The sequence below is a fragment of the Electrophorus electricus genome, chromosome 7, assembly GCF_013358815.1.
Source record: "Electrophorus electricus isolate fEleEle1 chromosome 7, fEleEle1.pri, whole genome shotgun sequence".
Classification (NCBI taxonomy): domain Eukaryota; kingdom Metazoa; phylum Chordata; class Actinopteri; order Gymnotiformes; family Gymnotidae; genus Electrophorus; species Electrophorus electricus.
In genome coordinates, this window is record NC_049541.1 from 902,160 (window position 1) to 912,500 (window position 10,341).

The following is a 10,341-nucleotide window of genomic DNA, read 5'->3' on the forward strand; positions in this document are numbered from 1 at the left end:
AAGAGGCCTTGTAGCAGGTCAAGGGAGAGATCCCAGATACCACACAAGCGATGGCCCAGTTCTGGCCCACACCTGCTACTTCCACACTGTCTGAATCCAGGTGGCTTCACACCGCCACAGCTTGAATGTGTCTGTCTAGTGTTGGGTCAGTGTTGGCCCACATGGCGTACAAACAGCTTTCCTCTGTGATGTCATCAGTCACGTTTACACGAGGACTATATCAGAAAGAATGGAGCCTCACCACAGTGAAGTCCAAACATAATGATGCCCCACAGTGAAGCACAGAAAATAATCACAACTTCACACTGAGAAATTCATAACTTCAGGAAGAGTGGAAACTGACTTTAAAATGCACAAAGAATGAAACAGGAAACCATGATACATTTCATATTTTCACATCAGCTTGAAAAGAAAGAAATTATGAAATAAAACATTCCCTACAGGTAATTACATTAAAAGAAGATTAGAAAAGAGATGAATACATTTCCATTAAAAAGAAAAAAAAAAGATTCATTTGGCTTCATGTAGCAAACATGACAAATTGGTGGTTTCTGTACTGACTGATCTGTACTGACTGATCTGGGGTCATGTCTGCTCATCCAGGCAGGACTGTTCACCCAGTGTTAGTGGTGTACAACCCCAGTCTTAAGCACAGTAGCACAGGGCATCTGAACGTGGATCCACCTCTCCTCAGCCTTTAAAAATAGCCAGTAATTACATTTCAGGGCAAAATTAAAAATAAATGATTTCTGGTTTATTAATGACTACCCTGAAATCATGGTGGCCAGTATAATATTTATACCTCATCTGCAAGAGACATGCACACCCAGTCTCATACTCTCTGCCTTTGTGGTCTGCGTGTTTATGAGAGACCCATCTGTATGAGAACGTTGATGAGATGATAAAGTACCTCAATGTTTTCTCATATCAGCACAATACAACAGAGAGAGAGAGAGAGAGAGAGACAATTTTATGAACAAGTACTGGCAAAAACATTTCTTGTCTTTTAGTGTGTGTGTGTGTGTGTGTGTGTGTATAAAATATTTATAATTAATATGAAAAATGTGGGTTGACAGTACAACATTGCTTAAAACAGAAGAGGTTTGTGAGGTACTTCAGAGGTTTAAACGTCCTCACTGCCTTTTACAAGCTGATACTATTAAGGAAGCTCTCACTTTCTTTGTCCTGAGACATCACCACAGTGGGTGGAGCTTCCGTGAGCATTCTCCTCTCCAACGCCGCGTCCTCGGGGTTAAGCTCCTCCCCTTTGGTCAGAACATACAGGAAGTAATGGAAGCTGTCACCGTAGTGATAGTGTTTAATGGACCAGCCGTACTCGGCGCGAGCGTAGAGGCTCTTTCGGAAATGTGGTAGGGCAAAGGTCACCGACACAAAACGACCTCCAGGCTCCAGGACGCGACTTATCTGCAGATCAATACAAGGAGGGAATGTTTTACAAAAGGTCATGACACACAGAAGCACACGCAGCACTTAAATCTCCCCCTGCTAACCTTCCCAACACGCTGCCGGCTTCAACATGTTAGCACTCCAGTGCAGTCTAAGGCCTTTACTGGGCATGCATTCTCTCCTTCCAACCGTGAGAGTCCCGGCTCAGGTACCAGGGAAGCGCGGCCAGCCATCTACCTGCCCAGGTGTGTAGGGGCAGATCGGCCTGTCTAAAGAACCTGAACCCTCTCCCTGCCCCCAAAAAATATAGAAATAAGAGGAGGAAATGTTCTCACACCATTAAAGCCCCAGGGAGAATGCTGTAGGGAGTACTAGTTTTGGGTCTCTGAGGCTGCCGTAGTCATGGGACTTTTCTCATTATGGACAGGACGCAAAAACAATGGCACGTTGCACTTGCTGGTCATGGTCAGAGACCAGTAGCATCGTGGTTGATCTGTTAGTCATCCACTGTGCGCTCAGTCTGCATGCAAGTTAAAATATTCCCACTAGCCCTTCACAACAAGAAGGTCGTTGACGACATTGGCAACCAACAACACTCTCCAAAGTCCAGGAACTAGGAGCAGGACTGTTAAATATTCATCACAGGACTGATCGATATAGCATTAGCCATCAACAGCACACAAAGAAACTACATTCATAAGAACAATGTACATAATCAACTCAACAGTACACATTCAGCTTCACAGAGAAGTGTGTGTGTGTGTGTGTGTGTGTGTGTGTTAGCCAGCCATGAGTCATTTGCCTTGAGAGACAGATAACTCACACCCCTGACTCTGAGTGAGAATACAAAAGATTGAGAGTGTTTCAGAAAGAGTGTGTGTGTGTGTGTGTGTGTGTGTGTGTGAAGGTGTGTGTGTGTGTGAAGGTGTGTGTGTGTGTGAAGGTGTGTGTGTGTGTGTGTGTGTGTGTGAGAGAGAAAGAAAGAAGGAAATGAAGATCTGAACTTGGTTCTGTAAGCATTTCTCAGCTTCTGGTGGAATCAGGGTAATTCAGCTTCCTGTCGTGAGCTTCCAGAACATTCCATCACACTCAGAAAACCTTCTGCACACTGAGTGCTGTTTGCTCTCACCCTGCTCTGTGTGCCTACGTTTGCTATCACCCGCAGATCACCTCTCACAAAGAGCATCATGGGTAATAACGGCTCCCACGGTCTGTAATTAGAGTGTAATTAATGATGGGTGACATTTATTGATCGCTGGTGATGACTCAGGGGAAAAACAGACTGATCAGGTTGTGATCTCCATTTGGGGGTTAGAACCGAACAAAGTCAGGTTAATGAAACCCACCACCCCTCCGGCTCCTGTCAGCAGGACAGAGAACTTCTGAGAGCAGAATCTCTCTCTCTTTCTCTCTCTCCGTCTCCTTCACTCTCTCACCAGCCTGGTCCCAACACCACACCAGCACAAGACCAGCCTGGTCCCAACACCACACCAGCACAAGACCAGCCTGGTCCCAACACCACACCAGCACACCACCCGCCTGGTCCCAACACCACACCAGCACACCACCCGCCTGGTCCCAACACCACACCAGCACAAGACCAGCCTGGTCCCAACACCACACCAGCACAAGACCAGCCTGGCCCCAACACCACACCAGCACAAGACCAGCCTGGTCCCAACACCACACCAGCACAAGACCAGCCTGGTCCCAACACCACACCAGCACAAGACCAGCCTGGTCCCAACGCCACACCAGCACACCACCCGCCTGGTCCCAACGCCACACCAGCACACCACCCGCCTGGTCCCAACGCCACACCAGCACAACACCAGCCTGGTCCCAACACCACACCAGCACACCACCCGCCTGGTCCCAACGCCACACCAGCACAACACCAGCCTGGTCCCAACACCACACCAGCACAACCACCTGTGTAACAACAGAACTAACAACAAAACAGTGTGTGGATGAACTCTGCAAGCACACACGCGCCCACACACACGCACACAAACACAGACACTCACATGCCCACATATATACCCAAACTTCAAACGTGATGTTCCTGTCCTTGTGAGGACATTTAGTCATCATGGAGATATATAAACATATACACATACACACGGCTGAGTATCGAAAGGAGGAATCGCTCAAGAAACCAACAAGTGCTTTCATGCTCTACAACACCTCCTATATGCTTGAGTAAACACAACACACACACACACACACAGACTCATAACATTTTAATTTAGTCCTACCTCAGCCCAAACGTTTTAGAACCTACAGCATTATCACGCACGACTTACAGAAGGACCTAAATAATTAAACACCCTTCACTCAGCAAGCACGAGACAGCCGTTCAGGGCCAGTGTTCGGGGCCAGTGCAATACAACCCTGCAACCTGGTCCACACACACTCCCATCTCAACTCTGCCACAGCCACAGTGTCTCCAACCAAACAGTAGTCATGTCATTTCCTTCAACTCTCTTATTATGGAAGAGAGGTTTTTAAACAATTAAAATATCTCTGCTATCTCTATTCAACTCAGACCACAAATATACAGCAACTCTATACATCTCTACTCCAGGCCCCGCCCCCTCTGCTCCAGGCCCCGCCCCCACCACTCCAGGCTTTCAGCTAAAGGTGCATGTTTCTGCTGACTTCCACTGTGAGGTCACCATTCTCCAAATCCTGCTGACATGCACTGAGCTGTGCTGTGATTGGCTCAGAACACTGAAAAGCATATGCATATATGTGTGTGTGTGTGAATTGTGTAAGATGGAGACAGTGACTCTTTACCCTTCTTGATCATTTCAATATTTGGAAACAATCTCTCTCTCTCTAACCCTCCCTCTCTCCAACCCTCCCTCTCTCTCTCTCCCCTTCTCTCTCTCCAACCCTCCCTCTATCTCTCTCTCTCCCTCTCTCCAACCCTCCCTCTATCTCTCTCTCTCTCTCTCTCCCTCTCTCCTTTTTAAGCCATATTTTTATTCTCCTCAACCCTGGAGCTGTAAATCAAACCAGTATCTCAAAGGGAAGACAGTCCAGTACACCTTTCTCCCAATTTACTTCTCTCAGACACACACACACACACACACACACACACACACTCCCTGCATTTGGGGAAACATGCTGATTACCTTTCTCTCTCTCTGTCTCACTATCCGTCTCTTTTTCTCTGTCGTTAGCCACAGGGTTACATTAAAAAATCACAACCCAGAATCCTATGAGGCACAAGCAATATACTGCTTTGTTTTTTTATCCCTTTCTCCCTCTCTCTTTCACTTTCTCTCTCTCCCTCTTTCTCTCGCTCCCCTCCTCTATTTCACACAGTCAGAATCTCTTTCAAGGACTATGAGCTCAAACCCACCATCTGCATCACTGCAGTAATTCTGCAGTGTACGCATTTGTGTGTGCGCATGTGCGTGTGCATGTGCGTGCGTGCGTGTTTGTGCGTGTGCGTGTGCATGCGTGCGTGTTTGTGCGTGTGCATGTTTGTGCGTGCGTGTGCATGTGTGTGCGTGCGCGTGCATGTGTGCGCGTGCGTGTTTGTGTGTGTGCATGTGTGTGTGTGCGTGTTCGTGCGTGTGCGTGTGCCTGCGTGCGCGTGCATGTGTGTGTGCGTATTTGTGTGTGTGCGTGTTTGTGTGTGTGCGTGTGCATGCGTGTGCGTGTGCATGCGTGTGTGTTTGTGCGTGTGCGTGTATGTGTGCGCGTGTGCGTGCGTGCGTGTTTGTGTGCGTGCGTGGGCATGTGTGTGTGTGCGTGTGCATGTGTGTGCGTGCGTGCGTGTTTGTGCGTGCGTGCTTGTGCGTGTGCATGTGTGCGTGCGTGTATGTGTGTGTGTGTGCGCGTGTGCGCGCGTGCGTGTTTGTGCGTGTGCATGTGTGTGTGTGCATGCGTGTTTGTGCGTGTGCATGTGTGTGTGCATGTATGTATGCGCGTGTGCATGTGTGTGCGTGCGTGCTTGTGCGTGTGCATGTGTGTGCGTGCGTGCTTGTGCGTGTGCATGTGTGTGCGTGCGTGTATGTGTGTGTGTGTGCGTGTTTGTGCGTGTGCATGTGTGTGTGTGCGCGTGTGTGTGTGAGTGTGCGTGCGTGTATGTGTGTGTGCGTGCGTGTGTGCGTGCGCGTGTATGTGTGTGAGTGTGTGTGTGTGTGTGCGTGCGTGCGTGTTTGTGCGTGTGCGTGTTTGTGCGTGTGCGTGTGCGTGTATGTGTGTGTGTGTGTGAGTGCGAGCCTGTGTGAGAGTGAGAGACTGAGTTACACCTGGCCAACACCCGAGTCACGTCTCAAACTGTACCGCTGTGCACCCTGTCAGACCTTCTGCAGTTTTAGTGTGCTGAGTGGATACAGGGAGGCAAGTGGCCAGGTTCCATCACTGACCCCGCCCCCAGCTCAGCTGGCCAGGTGCCATCACTGACCCCGCCCCCAGCTCAGCTGGCCAGGTGTCATCACTGACCCCGCCCCCAGCTCAGCTGGCCAGGTGTCATCACTGACCCCGCCCCCAGCTCAGCTGGCCAGGTGCCATCACTGACCCCGCCCCCAGCTCAGCTGGCCAGGTGCCATCACTGACCCCGCCCCCAGCTCAGCTGGCCAGGTGCCATCACTGACCCCGCCCCCAGCTCAGCTGGCCAGGTGTCATCACTGACCCCGCCCCCAACTCAGCTGGCCAGGTGTCATCAGTGACCCCAGTGACCCCGCCCCCAGGACAGCTGACCAAGTGTCATCAGTGACCAAGTTGTAATGCCTCCTAAACACACTGGATTTCCAGAATCCACCAGTGCAACAACAGTTTTGGACTCATTCTGGTGTAAAACCACGTGTGCCCTACCACCTTCTCTGACCTGTTAAGCACTTCACACAGACACAAAGACATATCCTGTTTCTCACAATGAGATTTTCCCCATGAACATCAAACACCAAACTAACTAAACTGATTTCATTATTTATAACGATTCCATTGTGACTATTAAACTGGACAGCTGCTGTGTCATTTCGCAGCAAAAATGATGGAATTTAAATCACTGAAATATTATGATTATGTTAATGTCACGATTATGTTAATAATCATTTTATTTTTATCACAGTGAACAACAATAATAATGCTAATCATATGTAGATCATATTAGCACTCAGATTATTACTATATTAGTGTTGTTGTCTATGTTGTCTTGACTATCACTAGATAATGTTTCTTTTATGACTTGAGCCTCCTCTTCCCAAGCCAGTGTAACCTCTGACCCCACTGACCCCTCGGTCCTGGCAGGTCTGTTCTGGCTCATCATCAGCACACCTAACCACACCTGCTGATCATGTGATCAGTCTAACCACAACCCACTCACACAAACACACTACATAACAGCCGATTTACAAAACTCACACCTGGGACAGCTGTCAATACACACACACACACACACACACACACACACACACAAATAAACACATAAAAAAATGTGTACACATAGAAAAATGTATACATATTCTCATATAACATGCACGTATACAGACACAGCATAAACAACAACAGCCATCAACACGTGCACACACACACACAAACCCCTGCAGTAACACAAAAAGGGCTTTAAATAACATTTACCAGGTGCCTGTTTACACTGGCTTCCTACCTAATGCTCCACCTTCTTTGAGGAAAGGGGCGTGGCCTGTCCTGAGGCCAGTGCTCCGAGGGGTTGATGAGGATCAGGTGTTGTGCTTCCCAGTGAAGGGACATGTCTTTAAACCTGATTCAGCACAGCACTGCTCTTAAACCCGACTCAGCACAGCACTGCTTTTTAAACCTGACTCAGCACAATGCTTCTCTCCTGCCGCCCCACTGATCCAAAGTTTCCTATGCCAAGTTACCATAGAGACTGCACGCTTCTAGCAGCAAGGAGCAACCTATCTGGATCACTAAATAAATATTCAGGTGTTTAATGGAGCACCTGTAAGATAGGAGGACAGGTGTTTGGGAGGCAGGTGGGGGGGGGGGGGTGTCAAGGGGTAGTTCTGGGGCAGAAATAGGGGCAGATGCAGGCATGGGGCATTATGTCTACAGATAACTTCTCTGTCCTGCTGTTTTGTGGTCACAGTGAATGAACCTTTATGACTTGTTATTAATATTTACCATCTGTTCCTGTGTCATGCATCACCTGTTTCTGTATCACACATCACTCCCTCTCTCTCACACACACACACACTCACTCTCTCTCACTCCCACACACACACACACTCCCACACACACACACACGCACTGTGTACTGTAACGGCTGTAAAATGGGCCAAAACATGCGTGTGCATCCCAAGTGATAAAAGTAGTAAAGTAGTAGTGAGGCAGCTGCCAGAGGCACTGGGTATATGGGCCAGAGAGTGAGTGTGTGTGTGTGTGTGTGTGTGTGTGTGTGTGTGTGTGTGTGTGTGTGTGTGTGTGTGTGTGTGTGAGAGAGAGAGAGTAAAACTGGTCTCTACTGGGCAGCCCAGGTTATGCATGTAATCACGAAAGATACAGCTGAGGAAAACAGATGAATGAAATTGGAATGAAATTTACAAAAACAAAACAAATACACACACACACACACATTCTCTCTCTCTTTCTTGAGCTCATGTAATGGTTTATTATCATGACTTTCATGTTAAGCTGCGCAAACATAGCAAAATGTAAAGTACCATGAAGTTCTAATCCAACCGTAAAGAAGTGTGCGTTGGATTAGAAGTGTGTGGTTGGGTTTGTCTGTCCCTGGAGGTGAGTGACACCAAGGCCTCTCTGAGGGGAGAAGAGGAGGTGTGTCTGATCACAGCATTAGATACATTCCAGAAAGCAGTGCTTTGATGAAGGGCATGGTGTATGAGGGTTGAGTGGTGATTTTAGAGGAGGTGTTGGTGGAGGAGGTTCATTCTGCAGGATGTGGTCATGGTTCATCACAGCAGGGTGCTGGATGAGGACTGGAGATCTGGAGAATATCACGCAGTTTTTGTGTGTGATGGTTATATGTTAATGTGTGCTGTGTATGAGGGTTGAGTATTTGTGTGTGATGGTTATATTTTAACGTGTGTTGTATATGAGGGTTGAGTATTTGTGTATGTTGGTTATATGTTAATGTGTGCTGTGTATGAGGGTTGAGTATTTGTGTGTGATGGTTATGTGTTAATGTGTGCTGTGTATGAGGGTTGAGTATTTGTGTGTGATGGTTATGTGTTAATGTGTGCTGTGTATGAGGGTTGAGTATTTGTGTGTGATGGTTATATGTTAATGTGTGCTGTGTATGAGGGTTGAGTATTTGTGTGTGATGGTTATGTGTTAATGTGTGCTGTGTATGAGGGTTGAGTATTTGTGTGTGATGGTTATATGTTAATGTGTGCTGTATATGAGGGTTGAGTATTTGTGTATGATGGTTATGTGTTAATGTGTGCTGTGTATGAGGGTTGAGTATTTGTGTATGATGGTTATATGTTAATGTGTGCTGTGTATGAGGGTTGAGTATTTGTGTATGATGGTTATATGTTAATGTGTGCTGTGTATGAGGGTTGAGTATTTGTGTATGATGGTTATATGTTAATGTGTGCTGTGTATGAGGGTTGAGTATTTGTGTATGATGGTTATGTGTTAATGTGTGCTGTGTATGAGGGTTGAGTATTTGTGTGTGATGGTTATATGTTAATGTGTGCTGTGTATGAGGGTTGAGTATTTGTGTATGATGGTTATGTGTTAATGTGTGCTGTGTATGAGGGTTGAGTATTTGTGTATGATGGTTATATGTTAATGTGTGCTGTGTATGAGGGTTGAGTATTTGTGTGTGATGGTTATATGTTAATGTGTGCTGTGTATGAGGGTTGAGTATTTGTGTGTGATGGTTATATGTTAATGTGTGCTGTGTATGAGGGTTGAGTATTTGTGTGTGATGGTTATATGTTAATCTGTGCTGTGTATGAGGGTTGAGTATTTGTGTGTGATGGTTATATGTTAATCTGTGCTGTGTATGAGGGTTGAGTATTTGTGTGTGATGGTTATATTTTAACGTATGTTGTATATGAGGGTTGAGTATTTGTGTATGATGGTTATATGTTAATCTGTGCTGTGTATGGAGGTCTACACGTGTGCTTGTTCATACATGGATTCACTTTCACTGCCCCCCTTAACCCCACCCACCCACCCCCCTCGCTGTAGGGAATTCCTGGAGGGCTTCTGGGATTTCCCCACACACTGACGGCATATGGAAGGTATTTTCCAACCTTGCAGCAAGTCCCCCCCACACACACAGGGTGATGAAATGTCCTTGGTCTTGGACATGAGAGTAAAGTGACCCAAGGATTACCAAGCCTGGTGCACACACACACACACACACACACACACACACACACACACACACACACACACACACAAGGATTACCAAGTCTGGCACACATGAGATGAGTTACAAGTAGGAAAATTAACAGCAGTGGAATGTCTGTATATATAGAGACCAGGGTGGGTGTGTGTGTGTGTGTGTGTGTGTCTGTGGAAAGCACAGTTCAAACTAGTTAAAATATCATTACATGCTCATATAACAGTGAAAGTTGTTTTGAATTACACTGAGGAGTATGCATGTGTATGTGTGTGTGTGCGCGCGCACACGCACTTGCATGCTTGAGATCATGTATGAGCGTAAATCTATTAAAAATATTTTGTGATACCTTGCTGAGAGCCTCATGAGAGAAATTAATACTTATTTAATACTTAATTAATTAATCTACAGTTTATTCTCATTACTCGTATTACTCCTACGCCCAGTGTTTGTGTGATGTAGTGGCCCAGTGTTCAACTGATGTAGTGGCCCAGTGTTCAACTGATGTAGTGGCCCAGTGTTTGAGTGATGTAGTGGCCCAGTGTTTGAGTGATGTAGTGACCCAGTGTTTGAGTGATGTAGTGACCCAGTGTTTGAGTGATGTAGTGACCCAGTGT

At 46.7% G+C, this 10,341-nt stretch overlaps 1 protein-coding gene across 1 annotated transcript in view; it reads right to left on the reverse strand.

The window, feature by feature from the left end:
- Positions 1-379: 379 nt before the first annotated feature.
- Positions 380-10,341, reverse strand: part of ece2a (endothelin converting enzyme 2a) — a 54,670-nt gene continuing 44,708 nt past the window's right edge. Inside the window, exon 3 of the mRNA XM_035528638.1 lies at positions 380-1,425. Coding sequence (XP_035384531.1) covers positions 1,144-1,425 — 282 coding nt within the window. The 3' untranslated portion in view covers positions 380-1,143. The remainder of the gene's footprint in view (positions 1,426-10,341) is intronic.